General features: G+C 42.5%; 1 protein-coding gene across 4 annotated transcripts in view; it reads right to left on the reverse strand.

The window, feature by feature from the left end:
* Positions 1–27,709, reverse strand: part of TTYH1 (tweety family member 1) — a 244,927-nt gene that overhangs the window by 46,322 nt on the left and 170,896 nt on the right. For 2 of the 4 annotated variants that reach the window (XM_073571021.1, XM_073571020.1), the window contains exons 7-12: positions 20,304–20,379; positions 16,134–16,189; positions 14,878–14,970; positions 11,612–11,704; positions 5,412–5,554; positions 2,792–2,977 (exon numbers count right to left, since the gene is read on the reverse strand). In XM_073571021.1, coding sequence (XP_073427122.1) covers positions 2,792–2,977; positions 5,412–5,554; positions 11,612–11,704; positions 14,878–14,970; positions 16,134–16,189; positions 20,304–20,379 — 647 coding nt within the window. The remainder of the gene's footprint in view (positions 1–2,791; positions 2,978–5,411; positions 5,555–11,611; positions 11,705–14,877; positions 14,971–16,133; positions 16,190–20,303; positions 20,380–27,709) is intronic. The other 2 variants (XM_073571023.1, XM_073571022.1) reach the window with 1 other exon arrangement.

The following is a 27,709-nucleotide window of genomic DNA, read 5'->3' on the forward strand; positions in this document are numbered from 1 at the left end:
TCCATGGGAGTTAGAAGCTGCAATCATCTCATCGCCTGTGCTACAAACAGCAAGGCTTCAGCCCTGCTGTGTGTAGCAGAGATGCTCACTTGTTATAAGTGCCATCCAATGGGGGGCGCTCATAGCAGTTCGGCGATGACAACAACATAGGTCTGCTGCAGACCTTGGGTTGTCATGCCAACCCATCGGCGACCCACAGTCATGTGACACAGGAGCCGATGGGTGGGGTTTAAGATCCGCAATTGTGTTAAATCCTGCTGTCAGAGATTGACAGCGACATTTAACATGTTAACAGCTGCAGGTGGATCGCGATTCCACTTGTGGGTTGTTAGGGGCACATATCAGCTGATGGAATCAGCTGACATGTGAGGGAAAAATTGCAGGCTCATCGCCGGAGCCCACAGAAAAAAGGAAGGGGGACACTTTGGACGTACCTATATGACCGAGGTCGTAAAGGGGTTAAAAAACAGGTGGGGTTACCAGTGTGAGACACGTAATCACTGACAGTCTGGTCTCTAGATCAACATGTCTCACACTGGTAACATTAATTTACAATGAGTTCTGGAGGCAGACTTTCAGGGAGATCTATGCCCCGCCCATAGCTCTTAATAGCCAATTTACATATTAGGAAATACAAGAATTTCTCTGGAATAAGATATCGGATCGCAGATATCAAGGTATCATTTTATTCAAAAAAAGAAGAAAAAATATTCAGCCTTCCGTACATCAGTGTCCATATAGTCCATTAGCGGTCTGATGCTAGGAGATGTCCAGTGCGGTTCAACTGGCGCTATAAATCCAATTCCAAAGGAAAAAAGAGGGGGTCTCCAGCACCAAAATTAGGGAAAAAAGATAAAACTCTCATTTATTAGGAAGGTTTTAAAATCATATTAATAAGCCACCAGGTAGTCTTGCCTGTCATGGTGGCTTATTAATCTAATTTTAAAACCTTCCTAATAAATGTGAGTTTTATCTTTTTTCACTAATTTTGGTGCTGGAGACCCCCTCTTTTTTCCCTTTGGATTTGGATCATTTTATTCAGCTTCTTATGCCCTACATGCCCATATAGATGGCTCAGGAGGGTTGATCCTACTGACAGATTCCCTTTAAATTTATTGGAGTACATTGCTACAACAGCATGAATTTTGGAGCACATCGCTCAAATTTAGAGCATCTTGGGATGTCCTATAGGCAAGAACTGAAATCTCTGACTTTTATCAGGAGGCATAGATTTCCAATAATGATTTACAAGAATTTCTCTTTCATGATAAATAATACAGTATATGTATACGTTATATTTCACCCCCTCCCAGGTAACTCCACCACCCAATCACTTTTTCTTTTTTAAAAAAGTATCAAGAAAAAATGCAAAATTTAATGCAAATAAGTCATGCCATGAAATGCGCAACTTTTTTAGCTGGTAAAATGTATAATAAAATCCCCCCGGTACATAGAGGGCACAACAGGCACATGCTTTATAACATAACCTGAGAATGTGCTGCAGGGAGCAGAAGATGACATTACCGCTATGTTCTAGGAATCACTCAGCAACATATAATGGAGTTCTTTTGCGCTTTTGGGGAACATTTTTTTGCATAAATGCATATATTTGAGGGGAAAATATTATTTTGCAGTTGGGTTTTTATTATGTTGTACCGTTTGACTTTTACAGGCTGTTTGTTTCCTTACACGTTCATCTTTGATCTGGTCTGTGGTCATAAATCAGCCGAAAAAAGATCAGAAAAAGAAAGATAGAAGAGAAAAAAAATCCCCGTTATACCATCATAGCGAGCTCACTGATGGATTCTCAGTTAACTCATTTTGCAGTCAATAATAAACAGCGTCACACAGATGGCAGGGAAAAAGCGAGATTTCTAATTAATTCCAAGTGCACAAATGATTTTTATCCCAATACTTTTGTATAAATTGATTTGAGAGTCCAGTCATTTGGCTGGATTGGGGTTGGACTCATCATTGGTGTAAGCTGTGCAGGTACCCAGGGTCCCGAGAGGTAAGGGGGCCACTACCACCTCCAAAGTAGGTGGAGTTGTGCGTTATCATGAGCTATTAGTCCGCAAAGGGCCCAGATATGCTTCTTGCGCAGGGGATCCCTTCTGTCTGTGTCCGCCCCTGGGCTGGATTATGTTTGGGGCAATTCTGTACATCTCATACCTGGTATCAAATGACCAGATACCCCTTTTAAAAGTAACAGGCGAAATGTGGGTCAGGGCTCTTGGCGCTCCTGTGTAATGGGGAGTCAGGAGAGATAGCTGTGAGCCAAACAATCGCTTGGACGACAGCTATCTCATCTATAGGAGCTTCTTAATTCGACCAGTCATACACATTAATTTAAAGGGGGTCTGAAGACATTTTTTTTTCATTTAAACGCATGTATTTGGGGATAAAATTCATTTTTGCTATTGGGCGTCATTCAAAATTTTGCACCTTTTGGTTTTTATAGCGCGTTCACTGATGGATTCTTAGCAAGTTAATCTGCAGCCAGCCATAGACGGAGGCTGTAAAAGGCAAACGATGCAAAATTTTCAATGAAACCCAATTGCAAAAATCATTTTTAGCCCCAAATACACGCATTCAAGTAAAAACAAAATTGTCCACACAAAGTGGACAACCCCCTTTAAAGTGTTCCATATTGGGCAGAGCGTAGCAGTATTCAACTGCGTGGTCTTTACAGGTATGAATTATTTTGGTTTAATGTTGTTAATGGCTTTTTTTAATATATGTATAAAAAAAGCCCCCATGTGGCTGCCGGCCTGTGTCTGCGGCTACTCACATGTACTGTGAGACGGGGGCGTTGGAAATAGGCGGGGCCGAGACCCGCAGGCTGTTGTGGCTGCCGCAGCTACTGCTGTAACTATAGAAACTGGGCAGGTGAGGTCTGCCTGCCGTGCGCAGCATCTCTCTACGTGCCTGGGGGTTAAACGGGTCGTCCTCGTCCATATCATCGTAATCCAAGTCCCTGGAAGAAAGAAGAAACAGATTGCTGTCACTGTAGTTTATAAAACTAACCTCAACTCACACAAACCTGTAAACTTGTATGGTAATTACATGTCATACTTACCTTTAAAATCCTCCATTGCTTCAGTTTTCCACTCCATTACCTACCGAGGCAGCAATGATGTCCTATCTACACATATAACCGCTGCAGCCAATCACTGGCCATTATGGTGTCACTTATTGGGCTGCTTGCTGTAATTTTGTTTATCTCTTAGTGGCAAAAGAGTGATCACTAGAGGACTAGCTGCCTCGTGCCATGTAGTCCTCCTGCTGTGCAAAACCCCGCCCCCCACTGATTGGCAGCTTTCTGCCTATGTACAGTGTACGCAGAAAGCTGCCAATCAGTGGTGTGAGCGGGATCATACAGGGCTCAGCATTAAGAGAACTGCTAGATCTGCAACAGAGAAAACAGGGATTTTATCAAAATGGCAGCAAGGAGTCCAGTAAGTGACACATCATTGGAATCAGGGTCTCTGCCCCTATATTATGTTGCTCTCCAAAAACCTAGTGAAAAATTCCTTTTAATATCTAAGATCAGAATATCCCTTTCCATTTTGGTCAATTGTTATTTTTGAATTTTCGTTTTCTCCTCCCCCCTTCTATCAAAGACACATTTTTTTTTTGTTCTAGCCTTATAAGGCTGTGTGCACAAGATGCAGAATTCCTGCGGATCCGCAGCGGATTTTACCACGCAGAATTACTGCGGATCCGCAGTGTGATTTAGAGTACCATGTAAATCAATGAAAAAAAAAAAAAACGCTGTGCAGACGCTGCGGATTTTTCCGCGCGGTTTTCCTGCGGTACAAAATCCGCAGCATGTCATTTCTTTTGTGCGGTTTTCCACCTCCCCAGTCTCCAAATCCGCAGGGGGAAACCGCACAAAAACCGCAAGAAAACCGCATTAAAAATGGAAGAAATCCGCAGGAAAAATGCAGGTCATTTGACCTGCGGATTTCTTCAATTCTGCGCGGAAAAATCCGCAGGGCCAAGAAAGTATGTGTGCACTCAGCCTAAGAGCTTGTTTTTTGCAGGACGAGATGTAGTTTATAACGGCACCAAGTGTAGAGAAATAGCAAAAGAAACACAATTTCGTCATTGTTTTACAATTTTATTTTTTGGAAATTCAGTATGCGGCAAAAATGACCTGGCAATATACAGTAACTCTTCACTTTTCAACACTTACGGCAATACAAAACCTGCATAGTTTATTTTTTATATATATATATATATATATATATATATATATATATATATATATTTTAGTTGTTAAAATAATACATAAAACTGTAAAAAAAAATGTTTGTTTAGCCCTTTTCTGAGACTAGTAACTTTTTTTTAATTTTTCCGTTAATGGCGCTGGGTGAGGACTTATTTTTTATGTGGAGAGCAGTAGTTTTCACAGGTATCATTTGGGGCATATACTGTATATGATGTTTTGATTGTTTTAAGTTGCATGATTTTCTGCTTTTGTCATTTACAATGTGGGTTAAACTATTTTATATTTTCATAGATTGAACTTTTAAAGATAGGCTCCAAGGGAGAGATTTTCTAAAACTTGCCTCATTGTCTCATCCAAAATTGGCGCAATAATTGATGTCATTCTCTGGTGGAAATTAGTGTAACATCATTGGGCTGCAGAACCCGATCCTCTTTCCAGAAAAGGTAATAAGTCTCAAAAATAACAAGCTCCAAAATCAGCAACATTTTTCATGTGCCGAAAAATACTTTTATATTTTCTTACGTAATATCATCGCGGCAGAAAAAAAAATATAATAACAATCGTGGTATTCATGTGACCTCTGTTTGTCTTCTAGCGCTCCATATATGCTAAAAACTACATCGCCATTCATCCTTTAATCTAATAATCCTGTGCTGCATTAATAAAGCAATCTGTGAGATGACTGCATGCACTCTCATTTATTAGATAAAGAGTATCTGCGGAGGGGTAGTCAGTCACGCCATGAATCCTGGCAGTGCTAACCAAGACAGTCAGGAATTAGGTAGCCAAAGTCAAGGATTAAAAGGGGTTTTCTAGTTTCAGAAAAAACTCAGTCTGCTGATGGCAGTCTGTTTAAAAACAAACTCTGCTTCACTCACTCTCCCCTGGTCCATGGTTGAGTCTCCAATACTGCTCACGGTGTCTGCTATTGTCTATTGTGAGCTCAGCTGGTGTAGATGACACAAGCTACTCAGAGCCCCAATTGGGTCCAGGACTATCAACGTTACATCAGCACTGCAGATAATAGGACACAAAGGGAGTAGTGGTGGAGACTCAGTACCAGACCTTGGGAGAGTGAGTAATGCACAGTTTTTTTTAAACAAACTGTAAAAGGGGACAGAATTTTCTTGAAACCGAAGTTGTAAGGAAAGTTAACCAGAACCTTGGCTTTACCCACCTGTTCTGAAACCGTTTCCATGCACGAGGCAGACTGCATACAGCAGCAGTAAAAGAAAGAGCCGAAAGGAAGGAGAAAAGTAATAGAAACAGGACTCCTTCCATGCCGTCATAACAGAGTCCTTTGAGGGCATCCACGTAGTCCTAAAAGAAAAAGGGAAATTCAAGACCAATATATTTGTCTACCAGCAGTTTCACATCATGTGCAACTGGCCTCCTAATATAGACACCGGAGATCCCCCTGATGCTCAACGTAATGACTAATAAAGTTTCCTTGTAGCCAAAGTGGTCTAAAGTGACGGCCATTAGGCGAGTCAATTCTGTCTACCTTGCTGACCACTACCTGTGAAAGGAAAAGGGGTTGTCCAATAAATAAGATAATAATAATAAGAATCTTTATTTTTATATAGTATTAACATATTCCACAGTGCTTTAGAGTTTTCACACATTATCAAGATATTATAGGTACCAGATATATTGGGTGGCTGGAGATCCAACTGCTTGGAAAGTGCCGCTCAAGACGCCAGTGTGAAAGGTGTGGTAATGCACATGTGTGGACAGTGAATGGTAATCATGTTTGAGAACTACCACCCCATCCTTAAAGGAAACATTGGGTCCACCATTCTCCTGGAAGCCCCAGGGCTCAACCCCCCCCCCAGCAATAGGTGATAAATGTTGGTTATGGGACAACCCCTCCATATTTGTTCACAGTACAGATTTTGCAGGGATAACCCCAGGATTTGGACAACAAAAGGGCACACTGTAGTAAAACCACAGCTGACCACAATCTTTTGAAAGTGTTCTGAGACATTCTTGGGTGTCGGACTAAATTGTCCAAAATTTGGTGACTATGCTCTATTAAAGATTCCATGTTTCAAACTGCCATTATTGTGTGATAAATGCTGATTATTATGTTCTGATTGTCATGATCCAGTCGGGGTTTTGAGTCCTGTCTGCACTTTACCCGGGCTGATCATGTCAAGGGTTAACTTTGCCTGGCTTCTTTTTGGATTCAGGTTTGCAATTTCTTCCTGCTGTGTCCTGCAAGCTATGTCAGTTATATTTTCTGCCTATGGCGTGAGTATCTGACTCTGGTAGTACCTTGATTAGTCCTCCTGCTATTGCTGACTTTGCCCGTGTCTGTTTGCCCCCCCCCACTCTCCATCCCGACTCAGTGTTTCCCTTTCATGTTTAGGACTCCCTGGTATCGGACTCGACTTGGACCCTGACCTGCTGTTTGTCTCTTGTCTTTGGCATATCGACTCCTGACCGGTACTGACCCATTTGGCTTGCTTCTGACTCTGTGTTTGTTTATTCCTTTGGTACTGCGCTAATATCGGCTTGGCTTGTTTGACTATTCTGCTGCCACCTGGTGGCAGCCTCGCTGCTGCGCTGCAGGTCTGCTCTTGCTGTGTGCAGTCCTCCCTCCACTCTATTGCCATCTAGTGGAGCTTGCATCTACCTGCATAGCAGCAGCGTGACATAGATAATGTTTTTGAAATATTTTGAACACAAACACTGCTGCTCTCTTCAAAAATACTATTTTGATCTTCAGGATTAGTCCAAAGGGGTCTCACCACCCCTATAGCTATCTGCATCCAAAGGGGTGTCACAAACCCTATAGTTGTCTGAAGGACTAGTCCAGAGGGGTGTTTTATAGTCATCTGCAGGACTAGTCAGGAGGGATGTCACTACTCCTATAGTAGGATTAATGTTCACCGCACACTCAAGTGGAATAACTTGCATAAAGAATTCATTTATTGCGATACAAATATTAAGCCAGGGAGCAGATTTACAAATGCGATTGTAAGTGACGTTTCGACCCTGCCAGGGTCTTAATCATATATCGCTTAAATTTTAGTGCATACACGAGATAGAGCACAGTGGTGCAGTGAGGGTATAAAGCGATCCCACAGGCTAATGAAATTAGCCTGTGGCTGTGGCAGTGTGCGCCGCTCAGCCACATATTGGGACTAAGGTCCTGCAGTACACAAAGCGCCCAAGAACCAGCTTAGTGCTTTAATAGCGCTACTTTGGCACATCCTAATTTCATTAGCCTGTGGGATCGCTTTATACCCTCACTGCACCACTGTGCTCTATCTCGTGTATGCACTAAAATTTAAGCGATATATGATTAAGACCCTGGCAGGGTCGAAACGTCACTTACAATCGCATTTGTAAATCTGCTCCCTGGCTTAATATTTGTATCACAATAAATGAATTGTTTATGCAAGTTATTCCACTTGAGTGTGCGGTGAACATTAATCCTATTGACACTGGGCCTTTGGTCCGTTACACCAGCACCTAAGAAATTCACACAGTGTGCACGCTAGTCCGTTTATCTACTACTCCTATAGTAATCAGCAAGCCTACTTCAAAGGGGTCTTACCACCCCTATAGTCCTCTACAGGACTAATCCAAATGGGTCTCACCACCCCTATAGTCCTCTGCAGGATTAGTCCAAAGGGGTCTCACCATCTCTATAGTCCTCTGCAGGACTACTTCAAAGGGGTGTCGCAAACCGTATAGTTGTCTGAAGGACTAGTCCAGACGGGTGTCATTACCCCTATAGTCATCTGCAGGACTAGTCCAAAGGGGATTCACCATTCCTATAGTCGTCTGCTTGACTAGTCCGAAGAGCTGTCACCACCCTTACAGACATTTGCTTGACTAGTCAAAACAGGTGTCACCCCTATAGTCATTTGCAGGACTAGTCCGGAGAGTTGTCTCCACCCCTATAGTCATCTGCAGGACTAGTCAAGGAGGTATGTCACTACCTCTAGTCGTCTGCAAAAATAGTCCAAAGGGGTGTCACTATCCCTATATAGTTGTCAGCAGGACTAGTTGGGAAGGGTATCACGATCCTAATCCTGCCTTGAAACCTTTAAATACACCTCCTTGACCGTGGTGGGCATTCTCAATACAATCCCACGTCATGGCAGTACCACCATGCACAAGATTTCCAACAGCCCTGTCATGATGGGGATTGAATGGCGCCTGTCAATCATGCGAGAGAAGTGTGATTAGACTATCCCAGGCAGGACTAATATGGGTTAGTGCAATCCAGGTAAAGACTGGGACTGAAATTCAGCCCTGGCATTTGAAATAACACAGGCCCATGTTGTCCCCGTCCCCATGAACCAGATGGGATATATTACTAACTAGCTGAAGAGCCCGGCGCTGCCCGGGCATAGTAACTAACTGTGGTTAGTTATAGCAAATTATAATTATCCTCCATCCCATAGTCCCGTGCCCATATACCCATCACACATCCTCCATCCCATAGTCGAGTGCCCATATACCCATCACACATCCTTCATCTCACAGTCCCATGCCCATATACCCATCATACATATCCTCCGTCCCATAGTCCCGTGCCCATATACCCATCATACATATCCTCCGTCCCATAGTCCCGTGCCCATATACACGTCATACATATCCTCCATCCCATAGTCCAGTGCCCATATACCCATCACACATCCTTCATCTCACAGTCCCATGCCCATATACCCATCATACATATCCTCCATCCCATAGTCCCGTGCCTATATACCCATCATACATATCCACCATCTCATAGTCCCATGCCCATATACCCATCATACATATCCTCCATCCCATAGTCCCGTGCCCATATACCCGTCATACATATCCTCCATCCCATAGTCCCGTGCCCATATACCCATTATGACATCATCATCACCATGGCAACCGTTATGACATAACCGTCACCATTGCAACCTATGATGAATCAGCGTCGCCATGGCAACAATTGTGACATCATAATGAAGGGCGGGGCTTGATGCACACACACTTTTTCCCCATTATGTAGATAGGGACAAAATTGTTTGGTGAATTTGACCGTGCGGGGTTAAAATTTCGCCTCACAACATAGCCTAGGACACTCTTGGGGTCCAGACGTGTGACTGTGCCAAATTTTGTGGCTGTAGCTGCGACGGTGCGGATGCCAATCCCGGACATACATACATACATACATACACACACTTGAGCTTTATATATTGGATATTACCCTGGATGGAGGAAAGGAAGATTTACTACAAGTCCAATATTTCTAATGATACCTGTGGCCTGCTGGGGTAAGTGATGGAGTCAGTGACTTTGTGCTCCATCACAACTCTTAACAGTATGGATGTCTTGAGAACACTAACAACATAGCAGACAAAGCGGCCCATGACCAGACTGGCCCTTCTGGCATTTGCCAGAATTGTCAGATGGCCAGTCCGGCACTGGTGAAATCCCACTGGAAACATTATCATGTGCCAAGCAGCACATTAAAAGTATTTTTTTTAAAGACTGCAGTGTTTATGTGCAAAATAAAAGACTGGATTAGAACATATCAATCAGCACATATAGCACCATAGTGGCGGTTTGGAAAAGTTGAAGGACCTGAGAGGTTCCTTTTAAGAGTAATCCACTTCTAGTAGTAGAGACCTTGAGGCAGATTATAGTTTTCCTGTAAAAGAGGCAGGCTTTTCCATACAGACATATTGGTTTGGGGCAGGTAAGGCTAGTTTCACACTTGCTTTTTTTTGCAGCGCGTTTTTCCCGCAAAAAAACGCATTGAAAAAACGCATACAAAAGCATACAACTGCTGCGTTTTTTTCAAGCATTTTTATGAGCATGCATGAAAAAAACGCAGCGTTTTTATGCGTTTGTATGCGTTTTTAGTGCGTTTTTACCGCGTTTGCGTTTTTTTCCAACATTTTTAGGTGGCCCCTCACACTAACCCAAACCATGACTTTACTAACCCTAACCCTGACCCTAACCCTAACCCTGACCCTAACCCTAACCCTAACCCTGACCCTAACCCTTAACCAAATCATACTTAACCCTAACCCAAACCCTAAACCCTAACTAACCCTAACCCTAACCCTGACCCTAACCCTAACCCTAACCCTGACCCTAACCCTAACCCTAACCCTAACCCTAACCCTGACCCTAACCCTAACCCTAACCCTGACCCTAACCCTTAACAAAACCATACTTAACCCTAACCCTGACCCTAACCCTAACCCTAACCCTGACCCTAACCCTTAACCAAACCATACTTAACCCTAATCCTGACCCTAACCCTGACCCTAACCCTAACCCTAACCCTGACCCTAACCCTAACCCTAACCCTGACCCTAACCCTTAACAAAACCATACTTAACCCTAATCCTGACCCTAACCCTGACCCTAACCCTAACCCTAACCCTGACCCTAACCCTAACCCTAACCCTGACCCTAACCCTTAACAAAACCATACTTAACCCTAATCCTGACCCTAACCCTGACCCTAACCCTTAACAAAACCATACTTAACCCTAACCCTGACCCTAACCCTAACCCTGACCCTAACCCTAACCCTGACCCTAACCCTAACCCTGACCCTAACCCTAACCCTAACCCTGACCCTAACCCTTAACCAAACCATACTTAACCCTAATCCTGACCCTAACCCTGACCCTAACCCTTAACCAAACCATACTTAACCCTAACCCTGACCCAAACCCCAACCCTAACCCTGACCCTGACCCTAACCCTAACCCTAAACCCCCTTAACTAACCCTAACTCTAACCCAAACCCCTAAATTCCATGGTTAAAAAAAACAAACGCATATGCAAAAAAACGCATACATGAACATGCCAGTGCGCACATATGCGCATCCATAGGCTATAATGGCCATTTTTAGCGCAAAACGTGCGCATATGTGCGCATGCGCTTTTTTGCAGGGCCAAAAAATGCAACATGCTGCGTCTGGAAAATACAAACGCACACCCCAAAAAAACGCAGCGCATGAAAATCGCATACATGCGCTTACAAGCGCGCAGGTATGCGCACCCATGTTAAATATAGGGGAAAAAACGCATGCGCACATATGCGTTTTTTTCCAGCGCTAAAAAACGCAAATGTGAAACCAGCCTAAGCCTCTAGACAAAGGCGGGAACAATGCATGTTGGAAAGTGTGGGAAAGAAAGATCCAGTTCCTATAATGCTGGCAGAATGCTGACTGAAATGGACCAGCCCCTTAAAATCAGTGAATGTCAGGTTACAGAGCATGTGAATCAGGCTAGTTCCAGTACATATTGGATTGGAATATGCACTAAAAGTATTTTTTTACTTTTTGTGGGGGACATGTGCAGCAAGAACAAGCTTTTCTACAGGTTTTGGGTGAAATTAAAGCATTTTGTTACCTTATGGAGCCCACGACAATTCAACAGAGCTACTAGATGGTGGAAGTTCCCTTCTGTGGTATTCAGCATGGCCTGGACCACAAGTAAGTGTCTCTGAAAATGAAGCAATAAGATCATGGATTTAGGTCATGGACTTATTATTTATTTCTGAAAATCAAAAGTAAAGGTGAGGTATCTGCTTAATTCAGAGAGGAATAATCATTCTCACTATAGAAAAATAGAAATGGATAAATGGAGAAAAACATTCTGACAATTGAAAAAAAAATACCGTAGAGTTGACAAACAAGGCGTCTGTGCCAAATGGTGCCCTATACTGGTCAACGCAACCTAGCACATACAGTATGTATCAGGCCAGAGCTAGTACACTAGATGGCCAGGGTTGTAACTGCAAGGTCCCTGGCCATATCTGTAACATGTAATATACATTACTGCTATCCTCCTGTTAGCAGAAGGCTGCAGCAGCAGGGACCAGTCCCAAGTGCTACTGCAACCTCCACACCTTATATATGTACGCCTAAAACCTAACCCTAACCCTAACCTCCACACCTTATATATGTACGCCTAAAATGAGACACAATAGTGACATTGCATAGGAATAATTCTTACATGTATTATTCAGACACTGGATAGGGCACACAATAATGTCCCACTATGGGTCCAAGCTGTGTCGGACTGGGGGTACTTCCATATCCCCATATACTGTATAAAGCCCTCACAACACCCCCACACAATTGATAATTCAGCATCTCCCATGCACAGTATATTGCCCCCACAGAATCCCATACACACAGTATAATGCCTCCTGCACTCACAGTAGGATTACCTCACATAAAGTATGATTTACCCATAGTCCCCACACAATATAATGCCCTCCACAGCACCCCCACACAGTATAATGTTGCCCACAAGCAGTACAATTTCCCAAATTCGTGACAATCCTGCTGGATCCTTCCCAAATGTGGTACTTTCCTGCTGTATCTGGGATAGTTGGGAGGTATATAGATCAGGGCTAACAAACAGAGTGACGTCACAGAATTTGACACTAAATATAGTGGTTCTACAGCACAAGGATGACACATTAAGGCTGTGTGCCCACGTAGCGTTTTTAAAGCGTTTCCACAGCGTTTTTAAACGCGCGATTCTGCCGCGGAAACGCTTAAAAAAAGCATTCCATTCAATTATAATTGAAAACGCACATGTTGTGCCAATGGTGCGTTTTTTACCGCTGCGGAATCGCTTAGCGGTAAAAAACGCAGCATGTTCATTAATTTTGCAGAATCGCCCGCGATTCCGCATACCATCAATTGTATGGCCAAAAACGCTTAGGAATACGCATGCAAAAACGCTTGACAAACGCTTAAAAAAGCGTGTAAAAAAACTGCATGCGTTTTCCCGGGAGCAGGGTGTGCGATTCTGCTCAGGAATATTCTGCTCAGAATCACTACGTGGCACATAGCCTTAAGATACAGTATATTAAACCCAGATGAAGTCACATTATAAGTAATGTGATTATTACCATGCAACAAGAAAACTATACAAAGTATAATAATGTAAGTATAATACACACAGTGATGTCACAGTATGTGGTGGAGTAGCTTTTAGGACCCCTGTGGAAACACGGGGTTCAGCAGGTGCCATGGCCCACTAGCTGAAACTGTATGGACCAGGGATCATCCCACAGAATGCTCTACTTTTACCGTTGGCGTAATAGCACTCAGACAACACAGGGTGAGGGCAAAACAGTGTGGCAATATTTTATTGAACCAAAAAAACCGGAAAATAACAGAACAGTTTCAGCAAAATACCAAGGATGGTGCAAAGTTACAGAGTCTCACCATTCTACTGACTCGCCGGGATGAAAGCAGCTGTGACTTCAGAGCTTCCAGGGCCGACTACTCCACCTGTGGCATACACAGAGCGGAGGTAACGACAAGCTTAGGAAGATGGAAGCCCATTGAGGTACAATGCCAGTTGACCAGAGGATCACAACTTGGCTTCTCCGAACATCTCCATGGAGCCAGGTGACCAGTGGGTCCCATTCTTGGCTTTCACAAACGTATCCATGGGGCTCAGGTGACCGGAGGGTCCAAATCCTGACTACCCCAAACATATCCATGGCTCAGCGATGGTCAATGGAGATCTGCATTCTTTCAGCCAGGGCCATGGTCCTCTAAGCTGGCGTCCTGTAAAATGTCAAATCTGTGTCTCTCGTGATGGAGCCATGATGTCATGGCTGCTGTCTTGTAAAGAGTCTCTGGTTCTTTGGATCTCTGGATCTCTTGGCTGTCTGGATGCCTTGTCTGAATCTCTGTATATGGAGGTATATCTTATGAAGTCGCATATATCCTCTTTTTATAGTTAACAATTATCCTTCAAACCAGCATCCAGATGTAACAGGGAAGAATGGTGACAAGATCAACTTGCATTGCTTAATTATTTAATCTATTTACATAGTTTTTCCTCCTCTATTTTGGAAGTTAACAAACTGACTGACCTGGACAATGTGTAATCAACATATCAGCAAGTATCATTGTTCAATGACCCTGTATCCCTAGTCACCCAGGATAGCAGCACAATATATTACATCACATGTCAACTTACAAGTAAATATTACAAGTTTATGCGTACAAAAGTTTGTGTTTTATTGAAAACACATAAATTCAAAACTCAACCTATAGATATCAGTCTCCTGACTTGCTGAAAATAGATGTTTGATTAATTAAGATAAAATGCTGTGTCGTCACAACCGCTTAGACCGTAGTCTGCTACTTCTGAGTTTCCGTTTTTTTGTAGGCGTACACTCCCAAAAAAGTGCACCGCAGAGCCCACATTCAATCTGCCATCACCATTGTATTCTACTATGGCCCCGCATGCATCTGGACCCCGTTTTGGGGGGGATTTCGGACGCATGCCCCGAAGGGGTACACAGAACGCAGTATGAAAGCACCTGACTTTAGCTTATATACCAGTATAGTTAAATCTCTGGAGGATGATATTATTTAGGACCTAAACTCAAATGCTGACTGCTGTATTTACGGTATTGTACCCACAATCTGGCTCTTTTTGCTTATCAGTCAGTGAGCACCTCTCAAGAAAACGGTTAATGAGCTTCTTACAGTAGAGATGAATTATCAATGCATAATAAAAATATGATGCAAATGGCTGATTATGACTGAGACTGTTCTAAAAATAATACATTCGTGCTACAGCTCCTTTTGCAGGATAAACCTGTATATCTCTAATGTTCTTAGCCGGGACCAACTCACCTCTGCGGCTGGAAACTGGGGTATTGCTTCTCTTTCCAATCCATAAAGTTGAGGGTGGATGTTTGAGAGCGCCCTCTGCGACATGGTCAGCCTCTGCGCACAAAAATAAGCATTTTTTTTAGAAATTGCTTCAAATGATGGGTAAAACCAAAATGATGTCAAGGACCTCATTTACTCAGCACACCTTGTCTAATGGCGCAGAGTCCCCTGCACTTCCTATTACATGATGCAGTATGTCGGAGATATTTTCCCCTACTCACAATGCTTTGTAAACTCTCTAAATTGGAATACTTAAGGGAACCTTTTATGTCTAAAAATGCTATCTAACCTGTAGACATGGAGTTAATCTGTAATTGAATAGGGCTAAAATCATGTTGGGTTGCCTAGCTGCAGCAGCGGCTACTAGGAGAAAATTAATTTATATCCTCCCTGTAGCCGCTTGGTTCCAGTCATAGGGGCGGTGTTCCATTGGCATAAGCACTAGTGATGAGCGAGCATATGTACTGTGATAAGGTGTTATCTGAGCATGCTCGGGTGCTAACTGAGGATCTTTAGCGTGCTCAAAAATATGTTGGAGTCCCCACATGTTTGCAAAGCAGGCTGTCAAAGTGCAGAGAAGTGATTACAACTCCTCACTGACTATAGAAAGCGGTAACTGGAACAGCTCCTGCACCGCCCCTGAGGAGCCGCAGGGAGCTAATAAGTTCATCCTCTCCCAGTATCCCCTGCCCCAGTAAGGCAGCCAGATGGGATTTTAATGCTTTTTACCTGAAGATTAACCCTATATATGCATGTAAATTGCATTTTGGACATGACAGCTTTCTTTAAAGTCTTCCTATAATTGCAAAATCTAAAATCACAAATCCTCTTTCAGCAGCTCAAGATGTGTATTATGAACAGCCAGAAAAATTTAATATAATCTGCATATTTTGAGGGTCTCCACTATGGTTGTATTGCGGACAAGATCTTGTGTGATCTCTGTGTATTCTGAGCCAGTTAGACATATATGCCTGCTTTCCTGCCTCCCCTGCCCTCCTTTATGCCCTTTCACTAAACATTGCAGCTTCATACCCCCCCTCCCACCACATCCTTGTGAATAGAGAGGGTTTTCCAGGCATTTTCAGATAGTTTGCAGGTAGGGTAGTGGGAAACATGCTTCTGGAGATAAAACGGATGCCACTTCTACTAATATTTTCAGTAACACGTAATGTAAGTCAGTATTGGTTTTCATGAAAGAAGAGAACAGATAACTGTACCTGGCGGAATGGGTTTGTCACTTCCTGGTTACAGGAGATATAATACTGTAAAATATCTGAAATAAACATAAAAAAAGAAAATGGTAGATGTTAGAAAATATTTGGGGAACAAAAAAGTTAGCACTGGTTCTTTAGTGAGCGAAACTTAAGTTCACAAAGACAATGTGCAGAAGTGAACCAGATATGTCCAGAGTCTCCTGAAGTGACTATAACCACTGTCCAAAAAGATTCAATAGGAGGCGCCACATAATAAAAGGCGCACATGACTTCAAGTAAAGCTGGGATATAGCACAACTAATCAGAAGAGATTATCATAGTCTGTATAAAAGCCAAGGCAGGGAATGCAGTAGCCATTTTGGAGTGAATCTGGATACTGAGAGGACAACAGCTCACAACTTAGCCATAAAACACTGAAAAAACATTACAGATGTGTGTGACAGCACAGCAGTGAAGACCGGCTACCACCTTTTTACCCATTCCTATACAGTGTATGCTGATGTCACTTTGACATTACTAATGGCTGCATTTGTTTAAATGTAAAAAGAACCATGTGAAGAAACCCAAATTACTCTTTTTGTTTACATCTACTTTATAAGTCTGCGTATTAAGAGGCTATGTGCACCTTTGTTTTTATTAATATTGTTTATAAAAGGATTATTCCCATCTTCATAGATGGATACTGTTAGATAGAGCTTGTAAATACAAGAAATTTTGCAATTTACTGCTTGTTAAAGTTTTTAGCCTTTCTTTAGATATAAACACTTTTGTTTACAGCTTCTTGCCTTGGAGACCGGACATCGCTGCTAGACAGCAGAAAGTGCACAGTGCTTACAAACTCCTTTCTATAGAGCTTGTAAGCGCGGTTTTGAAGCTAGCCAGGATCACTGGAGCGAGCTATTATCTCCTTATCCTGGCCAGCTCCAGCGCTGCGCTTACAAGATAGAAAGCAGTGGTGGTCGGTCTCCTAGGCAACGAAGTGAAAGCAAAAAAAAAGTGTTAATATCTGCAGAATTGTTACAAATTTTCAAAAAAAGTAAATTGAAAAATTGTTTACTTTTACAAGCCCTATCTGACAAAATCACTCCATAAAGATGGAAATTACCCTTTTAGTGTCTCTGTGGGTTTTCTTTAGTGTGAAACCAATGAGTTTTCTTGTATTTCAGCCATACTCCTTTTATATCCATCCCTTAATTATTACCTATGTACATTTAGTCAGGTAGCAAAAATGAAGGTAAAAATTAGATCAGATTACACCATGCGGATACACATGTCTGCATAGGAGCTGTAGACACAAGACTTTGTATAAAATTCTTTATTTTATATTTTAAATTAATGTCACCATATTCCCCAATAGAAGCTGCCTACATTATTAAGTAGATCTCTTAGATCTTATGAGGCTGGTGTACTTACTATAATAATTAATGTCAAAATGGCTTTTTAACCCTGAATTTAAAAGAAGTGTTTTATGACTGCAGCTCTAGCTGCTTATTTTAATATTACACAAATTAAATTATGTATTCAATCAGATATGGATTTCACAAGGTAAGTACACCTGCCTCAGCAGGTCTTCGAGATCTATTTAATAATGTATGCAGCTTGTATTATGAAATCTGATTACAGATTTGCCTTATGTTACCCTTTCAGCTTTATATCTAGTCCATTATGATTCAGCATGACAAGGAAATTAGCATCGTGGAGGCCTTGGAACCACTGACAACATGTCAACACACCCCAGTTGCATGCATTTAATAGGAATCTGTCACCAGAATTTTGCTATGTAATCTGAGAGAAGCATCATGTAGGGGCTGAGACCTTGATTCCTATGATGTGTCACTTACTGGGCTGCACGCTGTAATTTAATAATACAATAACTGTTTTCTGTGCAGAATGCTGAGCTATGTATAAACCCGCCCACACCTCTGATTGGCCGTTTTCTGTGTATTGACAGAAAGCTGCTAATCAGTACTGTGGGATGGTTGGACTAGGAGGCATGAGACAACTAGTCCTCTAGTGATAATCTCCTGCTGATAAAACACTTATTTTGTTGAACGAGTCTAGTAAGTGACATATTGCTGGAATTAGGGTCTCTGCCGTTACATCATGATGCTTGTATTGTAGCAAAAACTTTCCCTTTAAGTAAAATAAATTGTTTTTTTTCTTCAAAATAACCATCCCTAATATTGCTCATCAACCATCTACTTCTTCCCTATCTCCTTTTTACTCAATTATCACATTTGTCATAATTTGGGAAATCCTAAAATACAGTGGGTATGGAAAGTATTCAGACCCTTTAAATTTTTCACTCTTTGATTCATTGCAACCATTTGGTAAATTCAAAAAAGTTCATTTTTTTCTCATTAATTTACACTCTTTACACTCTACACCCCATCTTGACTGAAAAAACCCAAATATGTAGAAATTTTTGCAAATTTATTAAAGCAGAAAAACTGAAATATCACATGGTCATAAGTATTCAGACCCTTTGCTCAGTATTGAGTAGAAGCACCCTTTGAGCTAGTACAGCCATGAGTCTTTTGGGAATGATGTAACAAGTTTTTTACACCTGGATTTGGGGATCCTCTGCAATTCTTCCTTGCAGATCCTCTCCAGTTCCATAAGGTTGGATGATGAACGTTGGTGAACAGACATTTTCAGGTCTCTTAGCTATGTGCTAAGAGTCATTATCTTGTTGGAAGTTGAACCTTCGGCCAAGTCTGAGGTCCAAAGCACTCTGGAAGAGGTTTTCATCCAGGATATCTCTGTACTTGGCCACATTCATGTTTCCTTCAATTGCACGAGTCGTCCTGTCCCTGCCTCTGAAAAACACCCCATAGCATGATGCTGCCACCACCATGTTTCACTGTTGGGATTGTATTGTGCAGGTCATGAGCAGTGCCTGGTTTTCTCCACACATACCGCTTAGAATTATCACCAAAAAAGGTTTATCTTCATCTCATCAGATCAGAGAATCTTATTTCTCATAGTCTGGGAGTCCTTCATGTGTTTTTTAGCAAACTCTATGTGGGCTTTCATATGTCTTGCACTGAGGAGAGGCTTCCATCAGGTCACTCTGCCATAAAGGCCCGACTGGTGGAGGGCTGCAGTGATAGTTGACTTTGTGGAACTTTCTCCCATCTCCCTACTGCATCTGTGCAGCTCAGCCACAGTGAGGTTCTTCTTTACCTCTCTCACCAAGACTCTTCTCCCACAATTGCTCAGTTTGGCTGGACGGCCAGGTCTAGGGAGACTTCAGGTGGTCCCAAACTTCTTCCATTTAAGGATTATGGAGTGCTCTTAGGAACATTGAGTACTGCAGAAATTCTTTTGTAACTTTGGCCAGATCTGTGCCTTGCCACAATTCTGTCTCTGAGCTCCTTGGCCAGTTCCTTTGACCTCATGATTCTCATGTGGTCTGACATGCACTGTGAGGTCTTATTATAGACAGGTGTGTGCCTTTACAAATCAAGTCCTATCAGTGTAATTAACCACAGCTGGACTCCAATGAAGGAGTAGAACCATCTCCAGGAGGATCACAAGGAAATGGACAGCATGTGACTTACATATGAGGGTCTGAGCAAAGGATCTGAATACTTACGACCATGTAATATTTCTGTTTTTATTTTTTAATAAATTTGCAAAAATGTCTACATTTCTGTTTATTTCAGTCAAGATGGGGTGTAGAGTGTACATTAATGAGAGAAAAATGAACTTTTTTGAATTTACCAAAGGCTGCAGTGAAACAAAGAGTGATAAATTTAAAGGGTCAGAATACTTTCCGCATCCACTGTATATAGTCCATTGCAGACAATATCATTGTCAATATCATCAGCTGCTCGGAGGGACATTTATACTTTGACTTTTCACAATGAAAAATGATACAGTATTCTATTCATTCATTCCTCTTCTTTCGGAAATGATCTCTGGCTCTTCGTTTTGCATTGCTCATGGCTTGACAATCAAAGAGTATCACAATCCAAACACATTGAAACAAAGCTGCAGCACTGTAATACACACATCTCTATACATTGTAGAACAGGGTGGAGAATTCTGCATCAAGACATAGTTCAATATCAAAGCTACAAGGACACAAAAGAATAAATTGTCCCAAGGTGATAGAATTTCCGGATAGACGTCAAACAATTATTTTGAATATTTACATCCTTTTCTTACCTGGACTGATATTTGTGACCACTTGGGTTTGATTTAACACAAAAGCATCTGGATCAGAGCAAAAATCGCTCAACCCCTGCACAAAAAAGAAAGAAAATCCAATATTAAAATTTACTTTAAAAATTGGCGCAAAGTCATAAAAAGGACTTATTTAACAATTTTGCCACTATTTTTTAAAGCAAAAGTCTCATCTTTTTCAAAATATCGTAAAAAAGATGCAACTTTTTGAAAAACTTGCAGAAAACTGCACCAGTGAGGCGACTGGAATAAGGTTGCGCCAAATTTTGAATTTTTTTTAAAAGTCACAATTTATGAATCGGCCGAAAACATCTGGAATCATTAAATTCCGCCCACAAAGCGGAAAACAAAAAAAAAAACAGACTAAAAAAAGGCACAAATAGAATAGTGAATTGGGTGCAAAGAAAAAAAAAAGGGTAAAAAACAAGCGCAAAGTCAATGATAAATAGGTTCCTGTGTATCTAGAGTTAAGCCATAAATTACTAAAGCCATGTGTTACTCCAGCTTCCCTATGTGAACTTAAAAACCTTCTGGCACTGGCAGGCTTCAGGAAAATGGCACCGGTGGCAGCACAAGCACAGATTGAGATCTTGGCTCAATGATGAGCCGAGATCTTAATCTGCACATCCGCTTCTAATAGCGCCATTTTTCTTAAATCCACCAGGAGGTTAACATGTGCATACGCCAACACCGGTGCCATTTTACTCAATCTTGAAATCAGATGGATCTGCACAAGAGCTGCCCGCAGTTAGGACGGCACGCCACAGAATTTTAAACATTATGTAGATCATTACATCAGAGGCAGTAGTGGGGCCATGTTTGAGATGAAGACCCTACCCACAGTTCCACCCCACAGGCCTGCCTGTTGTGAGTTCATTCTCTGGTTCACCAGTTGTGAGTTCTCCTTCCAGACTCCCTCTGGTGGTAACAGGAGGTAGTGAGGCTGATTTGATCAGTGGAGATCTGCTACCTGAGAATGAGGATGACGATTGGACCTCAGGAATCTCAGATTGCATTTAAGACAGCCGACGCCCTATTCAGATGCTGGTGATTCCTTCTGGCTTGTCAGCTCTTGGTTTTCAGCTCTGTTCCAGTCATCTAAAGCTAAGTTTTTCTGCTAATGTACACACTTGATTTTGTTGGTCTATTCAGTTTTTTGTGTGGTCAGCCAGCCCCGGCTGGGGGTTGTGCTGAATTTCCACTCTTATTTATCTGTATTTGCCAATTTGCTTTTTGTCCCTTACTAGTTTGGCCTCTTTTTGCTCTGTCTCAGAATATTTCAGAGTGCTGATATAGTGGGAGAAGTCTAGTGACTTCAGGGTCAATTTTGCTATCAGAAGTGTTGGACATTATTTTTGTAGGGTTTTTTACAGGTTGCAGACAGTGTCTTTCCCTTTCCTTTCCTTTCTAGTTAGTTTGGGCCCCATTGTTTGCTCAGCCTATTTTCCTGCCTGTGTTTGTGCTTTCATCTTGTTTCACTGTCAATACATGTGTGGGGGCTGTCTTTCCTTTGGGGTCTGCTCTGGAGCAGTTAGTTTTCCCCTTTTCGTGCTTTAGGCTTATTTAGTTCTCCGGCCATGACGAGGTGTCTAGGATCATCGTAGGTACGCTCCACGGCTGCTGCTAGTTGTGTGGTAGGATCAGGAATCTGCAATCTGCATAGATACCAACCTCTCTGGTTTTCTGTGACTTAGCTTGTTTTGCTTTTTTCTCCTCGGTGACCCATTCATAACAGAATCACCAGCCATACCACAGATTCTAGGGTACTCAAAAGCAGGAAAAAGTTGTAAAAAAAAATAAAAAAATTTTTTTTATATTTTTTCCTCTGGGGCCGTAGGATAATTTTTTTTTTCCTTTTCCTAATGGAGATTAAGCAATTGTCTGATCGTGTGGAGCAGCTTGCTGCTGAAGTGCAGGGAATTTCCACCTACCTCATTCAGTCACATGCTGCTGAACCTAAGATCCCTACTCCTGATGTGTTTTCTGGGGATCGGTCTAAATTTCTGAATTTTAAGAATAATTGTAAATTATTTCTGGCCTTGAAGCCTAACTAATCGTGGAGCTCTGTGCAGCAGATTATCTAGCCGATTTTTCTGATGTATTTAGTGAGAGTAAGTCTGTGTCTTTGCCTCCTCATAGGAGTTATGACTGTGCAATTGAGTTGATGCCTGGGTGTAAATTTCCCAAGGGTCGGTTTTTCAACTTATCAGTACCAGAACATGATGCTATGCGATCCTATATTAAGGAGTCATTGGAGAAGGGTCATATTAGACCAGGCCGATCAGGATGGGCCTGGTGAAAAGCACGAACCAATCAATTGGCATGAATATCAGAGGCAGAGACCCAGGAATTATCCTCCTGACCATAACCCTTCCATTTGACCAAATACTGGAGTCTCCGTCTAACCAAGCGAGAATCCAATATTTTCTCTACCTTATATTCCACATTGGCTTCAACCAACACAGGGACAGGGGGTGCTGCCATAGGAACCACTGGCTCAACAAACCTCTTCAACAAAGATTTGTGAAATACGTTATGGATCTTGAATGTAACTGGAAGAGCCAATTGAAACGAAACAGGATTAAGAATTTCCAAAATCTTATAAGGACCAATAAATCTTGGCTTAAATTTAGGAGATGCAACCTTCATAGGAATATTCTTAGACGACAACCAAGCCATATCACCCACTTTAACCCGGGGACCAATGATCCTATGCTGATTGGAAAATTGCTGGGCCTTTTCCTGAGAGAGTGACAACTTATCCAACACTAGGTCCCATATCTGCTGCATTCTCTTAACCACAGTGTCCACACCTGGGCAGGACGAAGATTCCACTTGCCCTGAAGAGAATCGAGGATGGAACCCAAAATTACAGAAAAAGGGTGACATCAAAGTGGCAGAACTAGCTCTATTGTTCAGTGCGAATTCGGCCAAGGGCAAAAAATGAGACCCAATCATCCTGATCAGCAGATATAAAACATCTCAAATAGGACTCTAAAGTCTGGTTTGTTCTCTCCGTCTGCCCATTGGTCTGAGGGAGAAACGCAGAGGAGAAGGACTACTGAATTCCCAGCTTAGAACAAAAGGCTTTCCAGAATCTGGAAACAAACTGAACTCCTCTGTCCGATACAATGTTCTCAGGAATCCCATGCAACCGAGCCACCTGTTGTAAAAACAAGGGTACCAACTCTGAGGAAGATGACAACTTTGGGAGTGGTACAAGATGGACCATCTTAGAGAATCTATCACAAATCACCCAGATAACAGTCATTCTCTGAGAGACAGGAAGATCAGAAATAAAATCCATTGAAATATGGGTCCATGGCCTCTTAGGCACCGTCAAGGGCATCAACAACCCACTAGAGCGAGAACAGGGTTTAGACCGGGAACAAGTCCCACCGGACTGCACAAAATTCCTGACATCACAAGATAAGGCGAGCCACCAAAAAGACCGACTCACCAAATCTCTGGTACCAAAAATACCTGGATGACCAGCCAATGCGGAGCAATGAACTTCAGACATCACTCTCTTCCTCCACCGGTCAGGAACATACAATTTTCCCATAGGACAACACCCAGGTTTGTCCTCCTGGAATTCTTCCAGAGCACGTCTCAAATCGGGCGAGATGGCAGAAAGAACTACCCCCTCACCTAGGATGGTATTAGGCTTGGTCACAATAGGAGAATCAGCAAAGAAACTCCTAGAAAGGGCGTCTGCCTTAACATTCTTAGTGCCTGGAAGAAAGGAGACCACAAAATCAAAACGCGTAAAAAACAAGGCCCACCTAGCCTGTCTAGGATTCAAGCGTTTGGCCGACTCAAGGTAAATCAAATTCTTGTGGTCAGTGAGGACCACAACTTGATGTCTAGCTCCCTCCAACCAATGTCTCCACTCCTCAAAGGCCCATTTCATGGCTAACAATTCCCGATTCCCCACATCATAGTTGCGTTCAGATGGGGAGAACTTTCGGGAAAAGAAGGCACAGGGATTCATTTTAGACGCCACCGGATCTTTTTGGGACAAAACAGCTCCTGCACCCATCTCTGAAGCGTCTACCTCCACCTGAAAAGGAAGTGAGACATCAGGTTGCCGAAAAACCGGAGCAGAAGTGAACCTCCACGTCAGCTCCTGAAAGGCCGAAACATCCTCTGGAGACCAATTCAGCACATCAGCACCCTTCTTGGTTAAATCAGTCAGTGGTTTAGCAATACCAGAAAAATTAGCTATAAATTTACACTAAAAATTACAAAACCCAAAAACTTCTGGAGAGCCTTCAAAGAAGTGGGTTGAACCCAATCATAAATGGCCTGTACCTTGGCCGGGTCCATTTTTAGTGGACGGAGACAAAATAAATTTCCAAAAATGAAATCCTCTGTAGACCAAAAAGGCATTTCGATCCCTTAACATACAAGGAATTCTCCCTCAAAATCCGGAACACAGTCCGAACATGTTCCACATAAGAATCCCAATCCCTGGAAAAGATCAAAATATCATCCAGATAGATGATCAAAAGCTTATCAACAAAGTCCCTGAAAATATCATTCATGAAGGATTGGAAGACAGAAGGGGCATTAGTGAGCCCAAAAGGCATCACCAGGTACTCAAAATGTCCCTCCGGAGTATTAAACGCCGTCTTCCATTCATCCCCATGCTTGATGCGAATAAGATTATACGCCCCCTGAGGTCAAGCTTAGTAAACAAGCAAGCACCTTTAACTCTGGAGAATAAATCAGAAATCAAGGGTAACGGATACTGAAATTTAACCGTAATTTTGTTGAGGGAACGATAGTCAATACAAGGGCTTAATGAGCCATCCTTCTTGGCCACGAAAAAAACCCAGCACCTAAGGGCGAAGAGGATGGTCTAATATTACCCTTCTCCAACGACTCCTTAATATAAGATCGCATAGCCTCGTGTTCGGGTACAGATAAATTGAAAAGTCGACCCTTGGGAAATTTACACCCAGGTCTCAACTCAATTGCACAGTCATAACTCCTATGAGGAGGCAAAGACGCAGACTTGCTCTCACTAAATACATAATAAAAAACAGCCAAATAGTCAGGAACATCATGCGACTGGGGAGAGGTGGAGTAAAAAGGAGTGTCGCCAAGAGCACACCGACAACCCCAACTCACCACAGACACAGATTTGCAATCCAAAACCGGATTATGGATTTGCAACCAGGGAAAACTCAGAACAATGGTATCATGTAAATTATGCAACACCAAAAATCTGCAATTTTCTTGGTGGTCTGGGGCGACCCGCATTATCACCTGGGTCCAAAACTGAGGTTTATTCTTTGCCAAAGGAGTAGCATCAATACCCCTCAAAGGAATAGGCGTCGGCAGAGGTGTCATAGGAAAACCACAACGTTTCGCAAAATCCAAGTCCATTAGATTCAAGGCTGCTCCTGAATCCACAAAAGCCTTTGCGGAAAATGTGGATAAGGAGCAGATCAGAGTAATTGCCAAAAGAAACTTAGGTTGTACACCACCCACAGCAAATGTGTGTGCAAAATGTTTCTCTCGTTTAGGGCAGACAGAAATAACATGAGAGGCATCTCCACAGAAAAAACACAGCTTATTACACCTTCAAAACTCCTGACATTGCGCCCTAGACAAAACTCCATCACATTGCATAGGTTCAGACATTTGTTCAAAATGTGGCAGCGCCTCCCGTGTAGTCTTGCGTTCACGTAATCGCCGATCAACTTGAATGGCTAATGACATAGAATCGTCAAGACCAGAGGGAACAGGAAATCCCACCATAGTATCTTTTAAAGTCTCAGACAAACCCTTCAGAAAGAGAGCTGCCAATGCACTATCATTCCATGTAGTAAGGACCCCCCCACTTTAGGAATTTCTGACAGTATAACTCTGCAGGATCCTGACCCTGGTTCAATGCCAATAGGGCTCTCTCAGCTTGATCAATAGCATTAGGTTCATCATATAACAACCCCAAGGCTTGAAAAAATGCATCCGCATTAGTCAGAATAGGATCTTCAGGTGCCAAAGAAAACGCCCAATCCTGGGGATCGCCACGCAGCAAGGAGATGACAATTTTAACCTGCTGCGCAGAGCTCCCCGATGAGTTAGGCTTATTCTTAAAATTCAAAAATTTAGACCGATTCCCAGAAAACACATCAGGAGCAGGGATCCTTGGTTCAACAGCATGTGAATGAGTGAGATAGGCGGAAATTCCCCGCACTTCAGCAGCGAGCTGCTCCACACTATCAGACAATTGCTTAATCTCCATCAAGGAGAAAAATAAAAAAAAAGAGAATCCTCCTACGGCCCCAGAGAAAAAGAGGAGAAAATATACATATAAAAAAAAATATTCTGACACTCTTTTTTTTTTTTTTTTTTTACAATTCTCTCCTGCTTTTGAGTACCCTAGAATCTGCGGTATGGCTGGTTATTCTGTTATGAATGAGTCACCGAGGAGGAAAAAACAAAAAGCAAGCTAAGCCCAGAAAACCGGAGAGGTTGGTAACTAGCAGATTGCAGACCCCTGATCCTATCCACAACAACTAGCAGTAGCCGTGGAGCGTGCCTACGGTGGTCCTAGACGCCTCGTCATGGCCGGAGAACTACATAAGCCTAAAGAAAGAAAGGGAAAATCTAGACTGCCCCAGAGCAGACCCCAAAGCAATAGACAGCCCCCAACATGTATTGTCGGTGAAACAAGATGAAAACACAGACACAGATAGAAAGATAGGCTGAGCAAACGATGGGGCCCTCGCTAACTAGAAAGGACAGGAAAGAAAAGCTGCTGTCTGCAATCACGCAAAAAACCCTGCCCAAAAAAATGTCCAACACGTCTGACAGAAAAAGGCCCTGAAGTCGCTAGACTTCAAATCATTATATCAGCACTCAGGTATATTCTGAAGACAGAGCAAAAGAGATCAACTGATCAGAGACAAAATGGGGATTCAGCCCAGTCCCAGCCAGGGCTGGCTGAACACAAAAACTAGTAAACCAGACAAAAACTCATATGAACAATAGCAGAGAAAACTTAGCTTTAGGAAGGCGGGAACCAAACTGAAAACCAGAAGCCACAGTCAGGAAAATCACCAGCAAGAAACTAGGGAGTCGGCTGCCTTAAATCCAATCAGAAACTCCTGATGTCCAATCGCAGTCCTCTTCCTCAGGTGGCCGGTCTCTGCCATTTAGATCAGCTTCATTACCTCCCTTCACCAACAGAGGGAGTCCAGATAGAGAACTCACTACTCCTCTGTCAGCACAGCCAGCTCCGTAACCCTCACCAGAAGCCAGAGGCAAACCCGAAAATGAGCTCACAACACCAGCCCCTATGAACAAACAGCTTGTTGCAGCAAAATTTCTACAGTGAAGGTACCTATTAAATCAGCAGAGCAGCGTCTTTATGC

Source organism: Dendrobates tinctorius, unplaced genomic scaffold (genome assembly GCF_039654945.1).
Source record: "Dendrobates tinctorius isolate UK_male_01 unplaced genomic scaffold, ASM3965494v1 ptg000028l, whole genome shotgun sequence".
NCBI classification, from domain to species: Eukaryota; Metazoa; Chordata; class Amphibia; order Anura; family Dendrobatidae; genus Dendrobates; species Dendrobates tinctorius.